Source organism: Podarcis erhardii (genome assembly GCF_964252035.2).
Source record: "Podarcis erhardii genome assembly, chromosome: 12".
NCBI lineage: Eukaryota > Metazoa > Chordata > Lepidosauria > Squamata > Lacertidae > Podarcis > Podarcis erhardii.
Window position 1 is genome coordinate 17198154 of NC_138513.1, and position 19847 is coordinate 17218000.

The window sequence follows — 19847 nt, forward strand, 5'->3', positions numbered from 1 at the left end:
GGGTTGGGATTCGCCGCTTCTGCGCATGATGTCATTTTGTGCGTCTGCGCATACGGCGAAACCCGGAAGTAACCCTTTCCGGTACTTCTGGGTCACTGCGAGACGCAACCTGAAAAAACGTATCATGAAGCAAACGTAACATGAGGTATGACTGTAATGAGCCCTGCCTGCTAGCCTGCTCCCTAAAATATCACTGGTTTGCTCATTTCCATATATAGGGTGCCTACATTCTGCATGGTCTGGTTGCATGGCAACATGTGCAAATGGCTTTAGATACCTATTAGGTCCGTAAATTACCATATAGCATATATTCCACACAAGAAACAGCGGCAATTTGTTGCTGGCAAAGGGCATAGAAAGGGCCCCTTCAGTAGCTTAGGGCCTCGTCAAACCTAAATCCGGCCCTGGCATTGCCCGAGGAAAGGCAGCCGAGGGCCAGCGCCGCTTCCCTCTGACGCGACGCCCGCAGCGCCTTGGGCGTCCGAGCTGGAGGCCACGGCGGCGGGCGCGTGGAACGCAGCCACGTCAGGAGAAATAACGTCCGCCCGGCAACGGATGGCGACGCCCACCCTGCGACGGGAGCAGCCGGCCCCGACGCCGCAAGCGGCTGTCTCGACGGGGAAAGGAGCAGGCAGGCGATGGCGGCCCGGGGACTGCGCCGCTTGCACACGGACTGCGTGGAACGGCCCCTGTCGCGCATGCTGCGGGACTTGGGCGGCTTGGTGGGCGCGCACCCGTGGCCCTTCCTGCTCGTGCCCTTGGCGCTGACGGGCGGGCTGGGCGCCGGCTTCAAGTACCTGCCCAGCAACGACCTCGGCGACCTCGAAGGCATGTACACGCCCATCGGAGGCCCCGCCAAGGCGGAGCGCCGTTTCGTCCTGGCGCACTTCCCGACGGACGACGCCGCGCGCTTCTCCCCGCAGAGGCTGAGCACCGAGGGCTCCTTCGCCTCCTTCATCGCCGTGGCCGACGGGGACTCGCTCCTCACCCGGGAGGCCTTCGCCGAGCTGCTGGCCCTGGACGCCGCTTTCCGGAGGATCGCCATCGGCGGCGTCTCCTTCGACAGCCTTTGCGCGCGCGTTGGGAACGCCACGTGCAGCAGCCCCAACCCGCTGCTCAGCGCCGTGCAAGGCGACCCGGGCAGGATCGAGGCGCTGCTGCCTACCCTGACTTTCCCCATCGCCGAAGGCGGCCTTTTCCTCGGCCCCTTCCTGGGTGGGGAGAAGCTGCTTCCCGGAGTCGGCCCGGTGCGCCCCTTGCGCGCGGCCAAAGCGATGCGCCTCATCTATTTCTTGCAGAATGACGTGTCTTCGAGGCGCGAGGCCAGCAAGATCTGGCTGAAGGCCTTTCTGAAGCGCATCCCCGGCGTGCTGGACTCCTTAAAGTTCAAATTCATCCGGGTAAGTGGCTTTCTTCCAGCCGCTCCTAAATTGACACTTGTAGGAGGGTACTCTGAAATGAAACTCATCTTGGGAAAAGTGGGCAAGTGAATTTTTTATTATTATTATTTTAGATCGCCATGCAACACGCTTTAATTTGGAATTAAGTTGCCATGTTTTGGAGCTCATCAGTAATCACACTAAAAAAAAAAATACTATGAAGGAACAAGCAATAATAATAACTATTCATTTTATGATTATTCTTAGCCTGTCTTCTTAGCCCTTGAGAACATTAAGCTATAAATTAAGAGACAGATTGTTTAACACTCTATGTTCTTCCTTCTTTCCCCACCCCTAACCTGACAGGTATTCTATATTTCCTCAGTATCAAAAAAAGAAGAACTGGAAAAACTTACTGGCAAAGTGATCCCATTGGCCACTATCGCGTATTTTTTAACAATAGTCTTTACAATTGTATCATGTGCAAGGTAACTTCTCACCCCATAATTCTTGGGAGAGGGAGGGAACCAGGGCCGTAGCTAGGGGTGGTGCAAAATAGGCTAAAAATGTGTCCATAAATATAAATATTGATTATTGCCTTATAAGAAATGGTTTTAAATAAAGGGTGAATTGAATGGGTGGAAGGGGGCGTTGGAGAGAGGCGGAAAGAAGAGCTAATTTGTCCATGGTTAAGGAGTGCAATCTGGATGGTTCTGTCAGGGGCGCAAGATCACCTAGCTACGGCTCTGCAGGGAACATCCCTCTTTTTCAACATGGGCAAATCTTTAATGCGCAGGAGGGAGCAAATTGGCACATGTACCATGGAATGCCACATTCCACTAGATGCTTTTAAATCTGTTTTCCATGCTTTTTGGGTGTCTACTGGTCAAGTTTCTACAGTGTAAACAGAGCAAAGCCCACACATAGACTGAAGAGACGCTGTTATCACTACCTAGAGTGGCTTTTGATCACATGCTTAGTCTGCCTATTGGGTAATCCAGTACTGATACCTCTGCCAGTTTCCATTTCTCAAAGGGCGTAAATTGGCACATACACATTGAAACTCTGAATCTAGACATGTTCTTCTTTATCTGCTTTACAGGATGGATTGTGTACGGACAAAAATTTGGGTTTCATTTTTTGGGGTGATGTCAGCAGGATTATCTGTCGTCAGCAGCTTTGGATTACTGCTGTTTTGTGGAATGCCATTTGTTATCACGGCTGCAAATTCACCCTTTCTTATACTTGGTAAGTGGGCAAATGTATGCATTCCTCATGCTCTATCCAGTGGGCTTTTGATGAGAATATCTAAATATGAAAGAGAACTTTCACCCATCTATTATTTTCCTGAACTGTGCTAAGAATTCTAGTTTCTCTATGGCAGAGCTTTCCAAACTTTTCATACTTGTAACACAATTTTTAGACATGTGTCATTTCGTGACACAGTAATTCAGTTTGACTAGCAAACCGTAGGTTGAACTAACCCCTTTTCCAGTCCCTAGAGGAGCACTGGGAGCGTTTGCACAGCACACTGTAGCCAACACACTAACATGTCGCGACACACAGTTTGGAAAGCTCTGCTCTATGGTGCTCTGTCATGGTTAATCTTCTTAGGCTACGGAACAGCTGCATATTCCTGCATTGCAGGGTCTTGAACTAGATGAACCTCAGGGTCCCTTCCAATTCTATGATCTGCACTATGATCAGCTATACCCACTTACTTGGGAGTAAGCTGCATTGAATTTAGTGAGACTTACTTTTGAGTAGGTGGGGCTGTGGGTTAAACCACGGAGCCTAGGATTTGCCGATCAGAAGGTCGGTGGTTCGAATCCCTGTAATGGGTTGAGCTCCCGTTGTTCGGTCCCTGCTCCTACCAACCTAGCAGTTCAAAAGCCCGTCAGAGTGCAAGTAGATAAATAGGTACCGCTCCGACGGGAAGGTAAACGGCGTTTCCGTGCGCTGCTCTGGTTCGCCAGAAGCGGCTTAGTCATGCTGACCACATGACCCAGAAGCTGTACACCGGCTCCCTTGGCCAATAAAGCGAGATGAGCACCAGAACCCCAGAGTCAGCCACGACTGGACCTAATGGTCAGGGGTCCCTTTACCTTTACTTTTGAGTAGAGAGGTATAGTATTGCACTGTAAGGTTCCAGTTGTGTGCACCAGAGTGGGGAACTGGTAGAACACAGGCTGGATGTCTCTGTCTAGCTCATGGCATCCTGTCCATAACTACAGTGAAGTCTGAGGGAAAGCTTGCCATTGTCTCCAACGGAAGTCTTTTGTTATTAAGGCATCACAGGGCTCTCTGTTTTATATATAGAATTGCAATATTAATATAACTTACTAATCTGTAAATAAAAAATGACTAGGTGTGTTCCTCTTGTATATATCTATATATTCACATGTTTCTCCTGTGGCATGTTTGCAACTGGCATGATCAATAGTTCCTGTTCTTCAGGGGTTGGTGTTGATGACATGTTCATCCTGGTGTCCTGCTGGCAGAAGACTCAAGTGAAGAAGAGTGTCAAAGATCGGATGGCTGACACCTACGCAGATGCAGCTGTCTCCGTTACCATCACAACACTTACCGACGTTTTAGCCTTCTACATTGGAATTGAAAGTTCCTTCATGTCCATTCGGTCATTTTGCTTGTATACAGGCACAGCCTTTGTGTTCTGCTACATCTACAACCTGACTTTCCTTGGGGCAATTATTGCTCTTAATGGCCGAAGAGAAGAAAGCAACAGGCATTGGCTAACATTCCAGAAAGTGATGGATAAGCCTCAAGATTCGAAGAGCCCTATGTATAACAGGTGCTGTATAGGAGGGTTTATTGATGAGTCCACTGGAGCAGAGATTGAGCATCCCATGAATGGCTTCTTTAAAAATTACTATGGCCCCTTCCTGATGCACACCTGGACCAAGTTGTTTGTGACAGTCCTGTATCTGGCATACCTGGTAAGTAGTAGTTATGGGTGCGGACAACTTAAAGAAGGAATAAATGTCCGAAATCTAGCTGTAGATCGTTCTTATGTCATTCCGTATTATGACCTGGAAGAAAAATATTTTTCTGAGTATGGCCCCAGGGTCATGGTTACCGTTACGGAAAGCATACCGTATTGGAATTCATCTGTCCGTGCAGATCTTGAGAACTGCATGCAATCAATGGAAAATCTATCCTATGTGGACAAGGATCTTTCAGAGTCATGGTTGAGAACTTACCAAACTGTTGCAAAAGGCATTTCTTCAAATTTAAATGACCGAAATTCATTTATTGGCAATTTATCAGCCCTGTTTAGAGTACATCCAGAATCTGAGTGGGATGTTAATGTTAGTGCTATGGAAATTCCAGTGTCACGATTTTTCGTACAGACCATCAATATTACCAATGTAGAGAAGAAGAAGGAACTTTTAAACCAGTTCAGACAGCTTGCAGAGGACTGTAAGTTACCACTGATGGTTTATCATCCAGCTTTTATATACTTTGATCAATACAATGTAATAATTAAGAACACCATTCATAGTGTTTTGAGCGCTGCTGGTGCCATGTTAATTACTTCCTTGCTGCTCATCCCCAATCCTCTTTGCTCCCTGTGGGTAACCTTTGCTATTACCTCTGTTATTGTTGGTGTGTCTGGTTTCATGGCCTTTTGGAATGTGAGCCTTGACTCCATATCCATGATCAGCCTTGTCATCTGCATAGGGTTTTCAGTAGACTTCTCAGCCCATATTTCCTATGCCTTCATTGCCAGTGAGGAACCCAGAGTGAATGACAAGGCAGTGGAATCTCTCTACCGCCTTGGTTACCCTGTCCTACAGGGTGCTGTTTCCACCATTGCCGGTATCCTGGTGCTGTCCATGTCATCCACTTACATCTTTAGAACTTTTTTTAAGATAATGTTTCTGGTTATTGTGTTGGGACTTGTTCACGGTCTCGTTTTTATTCCTGTGTTTTTAACATTCTTTTTTGGGGATATTATTCCTTAAAATCAACTGTTTAGGTTCATCTGCAGACTCCAAAAACACTACCTGCCTGTTTGTGATGGCATGGTTCAGACATCATAGCAATGGTGCGCCCCAGATAAGAGTAGAATGGGATAAAGATGGTTTGGGGGCCTGTAAGGAGCTTAACAACATGCTGTGACGGTTGCCTTTACAGAAGCACTTTGCTTCTCCTCTTTTGTGTTGGTATCCCAGCTGTGCCTTGGGTTCAGAGCCATGGCAGGCACCTAGATAAGGGGGTGCAGTGTGGCAAAGGGAGAAGTCTAGCTGGTTGCAGTGTGGGTCCCTGTATGAGGCAAATTAAGTCCAGGCCCAAATCTCATACGATCTGGGCTCTCATAGTATTCGTGTAAACCCTTTTTAAATGGGAGAGTTTGTATTCTGGAGTGCCCCCCCAGTTCAGACTTCATCATCATCGGTAAAGAAAACAGGATCGTTGATGTGAGGTTTGTCAAAAGAGAAGATCTGAAATCGGTGCCGTAGATTCAACCCTTAAAAGCACTGAGGGGCAATTCTCATGTGAAACAGGGCTGACTGTCAACAGGACATAATGAAGTTGAAAGCTGAGGTGATCTCTCCAGACCATCAAAAATTGTAATGTATACTATTAAAATAATTCAGTTTATTTATTTATTGTGTTTACTTTTCTGTGCTAACTTCAGGGAGGGCGAGGAGTTAGCTGTTTGAACACAAGTGTCACTAGATGGCACTGTGGAAGAAGACTAGACTGAACAGGAAAATAAAGTTCAGTTTTGTGCTTCATCTCAAGATGGAACAAGGCTTCTGAGTAACTTGACAGCTATATTGCTGTGTGTTGCCCTGTGCACCAGTTCAGCTACAACTTACACTATCTTTAGGATCAGTCTGTTAATCTGGCTGGTGACGTTGATGACAAATGTTTTCTGGGGGGTGGGGAATCAGCAGAGGTCAGCATTATAAATGCAAATTTTACAAATTTGTTACAGCCATTTGTTTTAAGATACTGCTTCCGTTCAAATATATTGTATTTTTGTAATACTCAAACTGTTTTATTTTGCCACTGGAAAATCACAGTCCATTTCCCTCACTCCTTTTACAATAGTTTGGCATACGCAGTTGTAAATACCACCTAGAACAGGGGTAGGCAACATAAGGCTCGTGGGCCAGATTGCCTTCTCAATCCGGCCGCGGACGGTTCAGGAATCAGTATGTTTTTACATGAGTAGAATGTGTGCTTTTATTTTAAATGCACCTCCTGGTTATTTGTGGGGCATAGGAATTTGTTTTTGTTTTTGGTTGTGGTTTTTTTCAAAATATAGTCCTGCCTACCACATGGTCTGAGAGACGATGGACCAGCCCATAGCTGGAAAAGGTTGCTGACCCCTGACCTAGAATACAGTTGTGCTAGTCACGCAAGTAGCTTTTGAAATGGTTTTCAATTCACATTCTGTGGAACTATGAAGTTTGTTGTAAGTTTGGTAGGGTTCCTTAACGAGAAGCTCATGCATCGCTGACAAACGTCCATTAAATCTTTTTTCTCTGGCTCCATTACATCAGCAACAAGCCATCCAGCAGAGCTGTTTCAAGTGGTCCAGGGTCTTTTACACTCTGGTCCATGTGACCACTGTGTACAATTTGCTCAACACTTTGTTGACAAAACCTCTCACATTTATTCAGATTCGGATACTGTAGTTGATACAGGTCCAGTGGATGTAACTTTGGACTCTGCTTTGGACTTTTCAAACTCTACAGCCCGAGGATGTGGACAGGATCCTTGAAAATGTGAGAGCTACCGCGTGCTAGATCTTTTAGTTCTTCTTGATGTCTCTGCAGCTTTTGATACCATCAGCTATGGCAGAGCTTTCCAAAATGTGCGTTGCAACACATTAGTGTGTTGGCTGCAGTGTGTAGGTGTGTCACGCGAACACTCCCCACGCTCCTGCCAGGGCTAGAAAGGGGTTAGTTTAACCTACGGTTTGCTAGTAAAACTGAATTACTGTCTTGCAAATTGATGCATGTCCAAAAAGTATCACCAACGTGCAAAGTTTGGAAAGCTCTGGACTATGGTATCTCTCTGTGCTGGGACTTGGAGGTCCTGCTTTACAGTGGCACTGCCCTTCCTGGATGGGTAAACCCAGGAGGTGGTGCTGGGGGACTCCTGTTCAACATCTTGGCTGTTGGCCTATGGCAGGCATGGCCATACTTGGCCCTCTAGATGTTTTGGGGCTACAATTCCCATCATCCCTGACCACTGGTCCTGTTAGCTAGGGATGATGGGAATTGTAGTCTCAAAACATCTGGAGGGCCAAGTTTGGCCATCCTTGGCTTATGGGGTCCTTCAGGGTTCTATTCTGCCCCCATGCTATTTAGCATTTAAATGAAAACGCCATAACTCACTTTATGTGGGGTGTCTTTGAAAAGTGCTCAGAAACTTCAACTGGCTCGAAAAGCTGCAGCCAAATCATAGACCGGAGAGCACATGACTTCTTTGCACAATTCAAAGTACTGGTTATGACTTTTAAAGCCCTACACAGCTTTAGTCCAAGCTATCTGAAAGACCATATTCCCTCATATAAACCTGCCTGGATGTTGACATCTTTGGGAGAAGCCCTTCTCTCAGTCCTGCCACCTTCCCAGGCACACTTGATAGGGAAAAGGTCTTCTGTTCCCAGACTTTGGAACTCCTTCCCTAGAGACGTTAGACTGGCTCCCTCCTTGTTGTCCTTCCGCCAGCAGGTGAAAGCTTTTGTTCTTTTGGGAACTGCCTGCTTTTGATGAGAGGGCTGGTGCCATGCTGTTTTTATTGTAATTATTTGTGTGGTTTTAATAGATTTTATATATGTGTGTAGTTTTACTTCTAACAATGTTTAATTGTTTTCTTTAGTGTTTCCTTTTTACATGTAAGCCGCCTTCAGTCCCATCAGGAAAAAAGGTGGGGTATAAATAAATATATAATACTGTAATTATAAGTAAAACCATTGAATGTACATATGAAAAACATTGGTCATAGGAACATAGGGAGCTGCCTTTTATTGAGTCAGACCATTGGCCCATCTGTCTCAGTATTGTCTACACTGATTGACAGTGGCTTCCCAAATTTTCAGACACTGTTTTCTCCCAGTTGGGGATTGAACCTGGGACGTTCTGCATGCAATATACATGTTCTGCCACTGAACCATAGCCATCCCCCATAGCCACCATGTTGGACTTGCGGACAAATCTGTCCCAGTCCCAGCAAACATTGTTCCAAGTATTAGTGCATGCTTGTTGTGATGGTGAAGGGTTCCTGATCGCCAGAATCCATTGCACAGCAACGCTTATAAATTGGCCAATGGAGTAAGAACTGCACTGATGCCTATGATATTCTCTGAATCTTTCTTCCACTGTATGATACAAAGAGAAATACGAGTGAGAACATCTTTGTCTCCATAGCTCATATGAAGCAATATTTCATCCACTGACATTTCACACATTCTGGAGACCAAGGGCAGCCAACATAGTGCAGTCACAATGTTTGTTGGACTACAGTTCCCATCATCCCTGACCAGTGGCTATGCTGGCTGGGGGTGATGGGAATTGGAGACTGAAGGGAGTTGAAGTGCAGCACATGGAGGGCATCATCTTGGCTACCCCACTGCAGACTGTAGCCCTCATCAGAAAATTGCATGACCTTCATAGAGCTAATACGTGGAGCAGAGCAAAACCTCACATCTTGTCAGTGACTCCCACCCCAATGTCCATGCAAGGATTACAGTGGTACCTTGGCTGCCGAATGGCTTGGCTCCCAAATGCCGCAAACTCAGAAGTGTTCTGGCTTGCGAACGTTTTTTGGAAGCCAAATGTCCATTTCAGCTGTCGGCATTGTTTCCGGGGCCAATCAGAAGCCGCACATTGGTTTGCGAACGTTTTGGAAGTCGAACAGACTTCGAGAACGGATTGAGTTCAAGAACCAAGGTACCACTGTAATTACTTGTAGGCATTGCTCAAGGGCGGGGATCTAAAGTGAGCCTTGCTGTCCTCCACATGAACCCTATTGATACCATTTAATTTTGGTATAGGGCTAGTTTCCACTGCTTTTTACTTTTATACCTTTGGGGGCGTTTTTTCCAAAACAACACCTACATTTCCTCATTGTGGTGTGTGTAGTTATTTCCACCACATTACTGTTTTATCTTTCCAGCCTACCCTCTGATGTTGGTTAGGCTGACAAACTGACTGGCCCAAGGTTACCCCATGAACTTCATGACCGGAAGGGGATGTGAATGGGGGTCCCCCACTTTAGCCCAACAGTGACAGTTCTTAAAGAACTCACATGTGAAACTGCTGACCTAACAAATAATATGTAACGAGTTCCTAAGATTGGCCTCCATTCCTAAGAACTTGAAAGTGACCAATGTAGCACACAATTTAAACAATGGATCCAGAGGGAATCCAGGAAATTGTAGGCCATTTAGTTTCACGTGTGTTCTAGGTAAATTGGTGGGTGGAAAGCATTATTAAAGTTAATCAAAAATATGCAAACCCAAATCTTCCAAAGCAGGATCAACATGGTTTTTGCAAAAGTAAGTTGTGTCTCATTAATCTTTCACAGTTCCTTGGGAGTGTTAATAAGCTTGTGCATGGGGCTTGCTTGAAGCTTGGATCATAGAGTTGGAAGGGATCAGTAGGATCATCTAGTCCAGAGGTGGCCAGCTCCCAAGAGACTGCGATCTACTCACAAAGTAAACAACTGGCAGTGATCTACTCCCTTTTTGGAGGGTTCAGGTCAAAGTTGTTCAGCTTTTTTTAGGGAGGAGTAAAGCCCCATTTTCTTGCGGTTCAGGTCGAAGTTGGTGAGCTTTTTTTAGAAGAGCCAAACTTGTTGAGCTTTAGGAGGAGCCAGTCTCTACCACAGACGTCCAGTGATCTAACAGTAGATCACGATCTACCTGTTGGACATGCCTCATCTAGTCCAAACCCCTTGCAATGCAGGAATCTTTCATCCAATGTGGGGCTTGAACCTACAACCCACAACCTCATGCTCTACCAACTGAGCTATCCCTCAGGGTTATCTAGTAAGCACTGTACACTTGGGATATTTAAAAAGCCTTTGACAAAGTCCCTCACCCAAGGCTCCTGGGCAATTTTAGTAGTTGTGCATCAGTAGCTGGAAGCACAGAGGAGGAATAAATGGACAATTCTCACAATGGAGGGATTTACTCATTCCTAAATTTATATCTCACCTTTCTTCCTAGGAGCTCAGTGTGGCATACATGGCCCCCTCTTCTCCATTTTATCCTCACAAAAATGCTGTGAGATAAATCAGGTTGAGATATTGTGGCTGGTCCAGAGAGTCATGTACTAAGAAAGGTTCCCCAAGAATCTGTATTGGAACCAGTGTTTTTTAACCTGTTCATAAATGATATGCGGTTAAGAGTAAATAGATTTTACTGACCTGTGGATAGTACAGTAAGGAGGGAAAAAATACATGTCTGATATTTTGGAAAACGTGCATATACATATATATATATATATATAAAGTGACTGCAAGCACAGGGAAACAAACACCTGCAGGCATGCCCACAATGGACCACAGGTTTCTGGAATTTTTTTTGGGGGGGGTAGGAGAGAACAGCAGCGCATCCACAGCTGTGAATGAAAAACATTGCGAAAGAGTGCAATTAAAAGTCAGGGCTGTGCAAGCCACATGCACATTAAAAATCTGGTATGTTCAGAGCCTATGTCACATCCTAAGTATATCTACTAGTTTGTCATATGAGCAGGAAATCTATTTATATTCTTGTGGTATCTGAAATCCGGCACAAGCATCATTCTGTACAATAAAAAAATCTAAAGCCTTTCACCGTGGCATTTAAAAGAACTTGCTTGGCAATCACATAGTTATAATAATTTCTAGATTCATGAACTCTTGTGAATCTGCAATTTCTCACCACAGTTTATTCCGAAACTGCTTCATTCAACCTCTGTGAAATCTTCTTAGTGCTAGCTTTAAAGAACTGTGCCTTTTTGCTCTTCTGGATCCTAGCTGGTCTTCAGCAAGTGGCACACCCATCATTAATTTTTTTTATCAGCAGGAGCTAAATACTATCAAAACAGCAGATGCAGCAGCAAGCAAGTTCCTTAAACAATCAGGTCATGTGCATAAGAAGTAAAACTGAGAGTAAAATACAATTTTCTTTATACTTGGGGTGTGTTCACATTCCTGCCTCAGAGTGCAATTATGGTAAGTTGTCCGTCCCCAAAGTGTGTTTTTCATGCCTCTTTCTTCCTTCGACTGTTCTTATCAGGACAGCTTCATTATTGTCAGATTTGTTTCTGTTTGAGGGTTTGATGGCAGGAGAGAGATAAATTAGGAGTGGCTTAAGGACTCCAGTCAGCAGTATTTTACAATGCAGTACAAAATACATGTCATGGGAACATGAATTAAAAACTGCACTGGAAATGCGGTGAGTGTACAGTAAACAGAAGTGGGGAGCCGCAGGTCGCCCTCCCTTGCGGAAAAAAGACTGTCGAGTAGAAGGAAATTCCCCGTTAAACGGGCTGCTGGTTAAAAGATCACTTTCATTGCATCTTGGCTTAAAAAGGCACTGCGCCCTCTCCTTCTGGATTTTCTCGGGAGTTTACCTCAGACATAGCAGCCAGATTGAAGCCAAGAAACCGATGCCTTCGCTGAAGGGAGTTTCCCTCAGCATCGCCTCGCTCCCTCCCCCCAACCGACTTCTGAGGCGGTTAACGGGTGGGCGTTTCCCGGACGGCCCAGCGGCCATTTTTACCATCTTTTCCCGCTCAGTTCCCCCTTTTCGAGATGTTTCAGAAACTCGTGCTAAGTGGGGCCGGGCTGCCCTACGCCTGGCTTACTCGGATAACGGTCTGAACTCTCTTAACGCTCTTCGCCGCTGGGAGGAGGAGAAAGAGAAAAAGCGATGGCGCGCCTCGACTGCCACACGGACTGCGTGGAGAGGCCCCTGTCGCGTGCGCTGCGGGCCCTGGGCGCCCAGGTGGGCGCGCACCCGTGGCCCTTCCTGCTCGTGCCCGTGGCGCTCTCGGCCGCTTTGGGCGCCGGCTTCGTGTTCCTGAGCAGCCTGGAGGACAACGACATCGAGGGCCAGTTCACGCCGCTCGGGGGCCCCGCCAAGGGCGAGCGGCGCTTCGTGCAGGCGCACTTCCCCACCGACGACGCGCGGCGCTTCTCCGCCGAGAGGCTGAGCACCGAGGGCTCCTTCGCCTGCCTCCTGGCCGTGGCCCGCGGCGGAGGCTCGCTCCTCACCGGGGAGGCCTTCGCCGAGCTGCTGGCGCTGGACCAGGCGGTGCGGGGGCTCCGCAGCCCCGACGGCGCCGCGCTCCCCTTCGCCCGGCTCTGCGCGCGGAGCAGCCCCGGCCACAAGTGCAGCAGCGCCAACCCGCTGCTCAGCTTGGTGCAAGGCGGGTCGCGCATCGAGGCGCTGCTGCCCCACCTCACCTTCCCGCTCTACGTCCCTCCGCTCCTTGCCAACCCCCTTTTCCTGCCCCCCTTTCTGGGAGGCCTCGACTTGGGCCCCGGGGATGGGCCGGCGCGCCCCGTCCGGGCAGCCAAAGCGCTGCGCCTCTTCTACTACTTGCAGGAGGAGGAGGCTTCTCGCAGAAACGACAGCGCGCTCTGGCTCCGGACGTTTCTGGAGCGCATCCCGGGCGTGGTGAAATCCTTGAACCTCGCAACCATCCAGGTAAGCGTCTCCGGGCACGATGGAGCCGCGATATGACTCTGTGTCTGCCTGATGCATGCTGCCATGCTTACTGGAGCGAACAGGATCTGAAATCAAATTACTAGGGTCAGAGGTTGCCCATGCCTAACGCACCTGCATCAGCAAGTGGAGGCATTCAGTGGCGGCCAAACATTTAATTTTAGTAAGTAAACAATGTGTGTCACCACAGGAATTAGAAAACAGCATCTATGGCAATGCAAGAATGATTTCAAAATGATGCACATTATTACTATGCCTTGTGTCAATCTCTAGGTTTAAAAAATGCATTTTATCCTTTTATGCTGTTTCCTGAATTACTACTTGTGCACTGCTTGGACATGCTTGGATGTAAATCAGGGGCAGAATACCTTGAGCCCATGGGCCAAATTTGGCCTGTCAACCTTCACCATTTGGCCCATAAGGCCATTTTACCCAAACTATGCCCACATGCCCTACATCTGATGTCACATGTGATGTCAGGCACAGGGCAGGCAGAGATAGGGCTAGATCAGCTGCACATACCACTGATCCCAGCAGACCACCCATCAGCTGATGCATTGGGACTTCAATTCTACTTGGGCACCATCTTCCCCTACTGCCATTGGTCCACTTTGACAGGACCACCCATCTGTCAATTTCCTCTACCCACCTGTCAAAGTTGGACCATAGGATGGGGAGAATCAGGATCTGACCTGATGGTGGTTGACTGGCGTCTTGAGAATAATGTTCGTTGCAGGACTTCCAACTGCGCTATAAATAAAGCTTTCAAAATATGTTTAAATAGGGGGAACAAGGGGAATGAATTTGGGCCCCACTGCAAATAGCTTGGGGCCCTGAATTAACCTCTAGCAACACCTCCTCCAGATTATGTCAGTGTGATGGTCTGATTTGTTCGAAATGCATATCATCCGACCCACAGCTCCTCACCCATAGGAACCCCTCCCCCTTCTTTGCGAAAGTGAAAACAAAAAAGGACTTGCTCACTTAGCCTTTGTAGAACAGAAAGCAGAACCTCACTGCGTACTAAAACTGAGGGTTAGCTAACAAGCCCAAGCAAAATTTGTACTGTATCTGTTTTCTCAGCTGGGGTTGTTATTAGTGCAACTAGTTCTGCTTCTCTGTGCTACCCAGGCCTGAATAGTTTCTCCCTTTCCTTTTGTCTCTCTCTCTCTTTTTTTACCTTTATCTCCCTTAAAAAAATCTTTTTAAATTAAGTGGTTTGACTACTGGAGCCAGTAACACTGTTCAGTGTAAGGCTATTAATATGCCCCTTTGAATCCAGAAGGGAAGCAAAGGAACTGCTCCAGACAGGTAAGTTTTATTCCTTTTGGGTTAGTCTCACCCTATTAAACAGAACTCATTGCTTTGAACTTACGCCTTCTGCTACAGCATCCAACCAGACATCAATGCCTGACATTTTATTGAAAGGCTATCTTTGTTTTAAAGTTAATTATCCTGCCTCCTTTGGACAATTATTTTATTATAAATATCAGGTGGGGTATAATACGCACATTTAAACAATATATGGAAGATGTATCTTTCATCAGAAATGGGATTTCTCCCTCACAATCCTCAACATTTGGTTAGTTTTACTGGCAGGCCTAACAGGAAGACTAACGGCTTCTGTTCCCTGCCCTGCCCACCCCCAGATAAAGGGGGAAATAAAGAGACAATTGTTCAGCTCCACGCTGCTTGAATATTACACAGATGCTGTATCAGCTGTCTTTTAAGTGCCTGCTGAAGAACCTTGCTCTTAGCAAGTAGAGATCTTTCCCAGTCTACATCTGTATTGGAATTGTTTTAAGGATGTTTTTATTGTTTGCTATCCTGGGCCCCTGTACAGGAACACTTCATGCTGCAAAATGTATTTCAGGTTGTCGAGTTGCAGCTCGGCAACCAAGGAAAAATCAGTCTCACACCATAATAGGTTCCGAAATATCGCTGCCTCTAGGGCTCATGCAGCACAGCTTTTATTGTGTGAAATCAGAAAGATACAAAGTACAAGCCAAGCAATTTGTTCTAGCAAGCAGATAAGGACCTTCGCACTAGACCATGCGAGCATCAGGCCATGCCACGTTAGCCAATCATATAGGACAGCACGAGCTGTTCACGCGCTGTTCATGCTCCAAGGATGCTTCTAGCTATGAAATCACCCTGTAACAATAAGAACTTTGCTCATGCTCTCATGTACAAGCAATCATTTTCCCACATCAGGTCCCACTTATATTCTGCTAATTGCACCCTGTCTTTGTACTCTTGTGAGCATTTAGATTTATATATTAAGAGAGAGAAAATATTTCACATGTGATCTTCTCTTCTCCCCCCCCCCCGCTCCCTATGGCAGGTGGCTTATTTTACTTCATTGTCCAGACAAGAAGAGTTTGAAAAAAATACTAAGGAAGTGGTCCCTTTGTTTTCCATCACATATACCTTAACAATAACCTTCTCAATTATCTCATGCTCAAGGTAATTGCTGAGGAAAGGGAAATAATTTTTATCTTTTCATTTTGTGAGAGTGTATGGGGGACTCCCTGGTCCTGAATGGGGCAACTGTGCCCCTGAAGGAGCAGGTGCACAGCCTGGAAGTCATTTTGGACTCACAGCTGTGCATGGAGGTGCAGGTCAATTCTGAGTCCAGGACAGCTGTCTACCAGCTCCATCTGGTACACTGGCTGAGACCCTACCTGCCCGCAGACTGTCTCGCCAGAGTGGTGCATGCTCTAGTTATCTCTCGCTTGGACTACTGCAACGTGTTCTATGTGGGGCTACCTTTGAAGGTGACCCAGAAACTCCCAGCTAATCCAGAATGTGGCAGCTAGACCGGTGACTGGGAGCAGCCGCCAAGACCACATAACACTGGTCTTGAAAGACCTACATTGGCCCCCAGTACATTTCTGAGCACAATTCAAAGTGTTGGTGCTGATCTTTAAAGCCCTAAACGGCCTTGGTCCCAGATACCTGAAGGAGCGTCTCCACCCCCATTGCTCTGTCCAGACACTGAGATCCAGCGCCGAGGGCCTTCTGGTGGTATCCTCACTGTGAGAAGCGAAGTTACAGGGAACCAGGCAGAGGGCCTTCTCGGTAGTAGCACCCATCCTGTGGAACACCTTCCCATCAGATGTCAAAGAAATAAACAACTATATGACATTTAGAAGACATCTTAAGTCAGCCCTGTTTAGGGAAGTTTTTAATGATTGATGTTTTAATGTATTTTTAACCTTCTGTTGGAAGCCTCCCAGAGTGGCTGGGGAAACCCAGCCAAATGGGCGGGGTAGAAATAATAAATTATTATTATTATTAGGTATCATGTGTATGCAGGCTTAAGAGGAGGTAGTAGATCTACCAAGCTTCATCTGAATGTCTGCTATCTTTCCCACATTCCATCTTAAGAATGCAGACTCAATGGCCTTACCAACAGCTTGGAAGCTTGCATCCTTTTTTGAGATATTTTGTGCAACTAGAGCTTCAAAATGTGGGACGCGGGTGGCGCTGTGGGTAAAACCTCAGTGCCTAGGACTTGCCAATCGTATGGTCGGCGGTTCGAATCCCTGCAGCGGGGTGAGCTTCCGTCGTTCGGTCCCAGCTCCTGCCCACCTAGCAGTTCGAAAGCACCCCTAAGTGCAAGTAGATAAATAGGTACCGCTTTATAGCGGGAAGGTAACGGCGTTTCCGTGCGCTGCGCTGGTGCTGGTGCTGGCTCGCCAGAGCAGCTTCGTCATGCTGGCCACGTGACCCAGAAGTGTCTTCAGACAGCGCTGGCTCCCGGCCTCTTAAGCGAGATGAGCACGCAACCCCAGAGACACGACTGGCCCATATGGGCAGGGGTACCTTTACCTTTACCTTTAGAGCTTCAAAACAAAGCTTCACACAGCTTCAGTGCATGCATAGCCGATCCATTTGGTGCTAACAGGTTTAGCTTGGTTCAGTGGGAGGGGGGATTAGCACATGGACCGTGATACTCTGAATCGAATTAGAATCTTCTTAATCTGTTTTCCAGGCTGGACTGTGTACGGACAAAAGTGTGGGTTGCAGCTTTTGGGGTGCTGTCAGCAGGCTTATCTGTCGTCAGCAGCTTTGGATTGCTGCTCTTTTGTGGGGTGCCGTTTGTTGTCACAGTTGCAAATTCGCCATTTCTTATCCTTGGTAAGTCAGCAAATGTACACATTCCTCCTGACTTCTCCATTGGGCTTTTCATTAATATATTTAAGTATGATGATGGGTGAAAATTCACTTACATATCTACGGGTTTGCAGCGTTAAGGAGCCTTTTTTTTTAGGGAGCCAAGCCGTTCGAGTTTCAAGATATCACTGTATTTCTCTTCTCGCATGACATATAGGAACTAATATGTTATATATTTGCCATTCTTCAGGGGTTGGTGTTGATGACATGTTCATCCTGGTGTCTTGCTGGCAGAAGACTAAAGTGAAGGACAGTGTCAGAGATCGAATGGCTGACACCTACAGAGAAGCAGCTGTGTCCATTACCATCACGACCCTCACAGACGTTTTAGCCTTCTACATTGGAATTGCAACTCCATTCCAGTCCGTTCAGGCATTTTGCATCTACACAGGAACAGCCTTTGTGTTCTGCTACTTATATAGCCTGACATTTCTTGGGGCCATTCTTGCTTTAAATGGGAGACGAGAAGAAAGCAACAGACACTGGCTCACATTCATGAAAGTGAACAATGAGCCTCAGGATTCTCAGGGCTGCACATATAACATGTGTTGTGTAGGAGGGTCTTTTGATGAGTCCACTGGAGCAGAGACTGAACACCCCATGAATGGATTCTTTAGAAAGTATTACGGTCCCTTCCTTATGCACGCCTGGACCAAGGTGCTTGTGGTAGTCCTTTATCTCATATACTTGGGTAGTAGTATTTTTGGCTGCACTCAAGTCCAAGAAGGTATAGATCTTCGAAATCTAGCTAGTGACAATTCTTATGTCATCCAGTATTATGAATGGGAAAAGGAATATTTTTCAGAATACGGCCCAAGGGTTATGGTGGTTGTTACTGAAAGCGAAGCTTATTGGGATTCATCTGTCCGTGCAGATGTTGAAAACTGTATGAATGCACTAGAAAGCTCATCCTACATCAACAAGAATTTATCAGTGTCCTGGTTGAGAACTTACCAAGATGTCGCTAAACGTATGTCTTTCAATATAGATGACCGTAGGCTTTTCATTGACAATTTAGCCACCCTTTTTGGGATTAATCCAGACTTCAAGTGGGATGTTTATGTTATTGCTACAGAAATAATTGCGTCACGTTTTTTCATACAGACAGTCAATGTTACTACTGCAGTGGATGAGAGGAGTCTTTTAAATGAGCTGAGAGGCCTTGCTAAGGACTGCAAGGTACCATTAATGGTTTATCATCCAGCTTTTATTTACTTTGATCAATATCTTGTGATCGTTCAGAACACAGTTCAAAATGTTGTGATTGCTGCTGGAGCCATGCTACTCATTTCCTTACTACTCATTCCCAATCCTCTTTGTTCTTTGTGGGTAACCTTTGCTGTTGCCTCTGTTATTGTCGGTGTAGCTGGTTTCATGTCCTTCTGGAATGTGAATCTTGATTCCATATCCATGATCAACCTTGTAATTTGCATAGGGTTTTCAGTAGACTTCTCTGCTCATATTTCCTATGCTTTTGTTGCCAGTGAGAAACACAAAGTGAATGACAAGGCTGTGGATGCTTTGTACCACCTTGGCTACCCTGTTACGCAGGGAGCTATTTCCACTATCTTGGGAGTTATTGTACTCTCCATGGCATCTTCTTACATCTTCAGAACCTTTTTTAAGATAATGTTTCTGGTGATCTTGCTTGGGGCTGTTCACGGTCTCATTTTTATTCCTGTGTTCTTAACTTTCTTCGGCTTTTGTAGTAAAATGCCAAATAGACAGCTTCCAGTCAGTGCCCAGAGCTCCAGTGCTGGAGGAGTTCCTTTCTCACATACAAATACTGTATTATGAAACCGCCTAATGTAAACATGACAATATTACAATGAGAGCAGTTCGATAATGGAACTAATTACGTAGCGGACAGGAGTGGGCTCTTCCTGGTGAGCATTTAAGGACCCCATCCCTACCTTGCAGGCCGCTATCTGATTGGATTTTACTTTGCTTCTGACTTGATATTAGGATGTAGGATGTATTTTAATTGATTGCTTGATTTTATGGTAATATGTCATATATTTGATATTAGCCTCTCTGAGCCCTGTTTTGGCTGGGGAGGGCGAGGTGTAAATGAAATTTATTATTATTGTTGTTGTTCCTCAGTGTTCTCTCTCCCACCACTTGCGGGCCAACTTTGGAAAGTGAGCAGGACCACTGACATCACAATTACATCAGGTGGCCCTTTTGCCCACATGGGTCTTACAGAGCACTTTTCATAAGGCTTCGTAAGACCCAATGATTAGCTTATTGTCAGGTGTTGCAAAGCCCTGCACGCAGCAGTTTGCTTAGGATATTTCAGGCACCACCATTCCACTGATTGACAGCACCTCAAAACCCCTTTCAGTTGAACCACGTTTCAAACCTGCCTGGAAATACCACCCATTGAAGTGGGTACCCCTCCTTATCCCAGATCTGTAGGGACCTACTAAGGTACAATCTCTTATGTTCTCCGTGATGCTATGATATTAGCACCCAAAATGTACAATATATCAAGTTTTGCTTGTGTCATATTTTCTTTTCTTTTTTTATTTCTTTTTTATTGTATTTTTAAAAAGATTTCTTGGTTTACAAAAATATGTGCGATGTCT

General features: G+C 46.1%; 1 protein-coding gene across 1 annotated transcript; it reads left to right on the plus strand.

Moving 5' to 3' along the window:
- The first annotated feature begins 623 nt into the window (after window positions 1-623).
- Window positions 624-19769, plus strand: LOC309352939 (uncharacterized protein). Its single transcript, XM_081881763.1, has 8 exons — window positions 624-1400; window positions 1746-1867; window positions 2482-2627; window positions 3837-5360; window positions 12242-13062; window positions 15425-15546; window positions 17078-17223; window positions 17450-19769. Exons 1-8 carry the CDS (start codon window positions 639-641, stop codon window positions 19054-19056), a joined length of 5250 nt encoding a protein of 1749 aa, XP_081737889.1. The 5' UTR covers window positions 624-638; the 3' UTR covers window positions 19057-19769.
- The last annotated feature ends 78 nt before the right edge of the window (window positions 19770-19847 follow it).

What these genes read in the sequence shown, in the direction of transcription:
- LOC309352939 (XM_081881763.1), top strand. Translation starts at nt 639, where the DNA reads ATGGCGGCCCGGGGACTGCGCCGCTTGCACACGGACTGCGTGGAACGG. An exon ending in TTCACCCTTTCTTATACTTG is followed by an intron (nt 2,628 to 3,836) that starts GTAAGTGGGCAA and finishes CCTGTTCTTCAG; the next exon opens with GGGTTGGTGTTGATGACATG. An exon ending in TCAATTATCTCATGCTCAAG is followed by an intron (nt 15,547 to 17,077) that starts GTAATTGCTGAG and finishes TCTGTTTTCCAG; the next exon opens with GCTGGACTGTGTACGGACAA.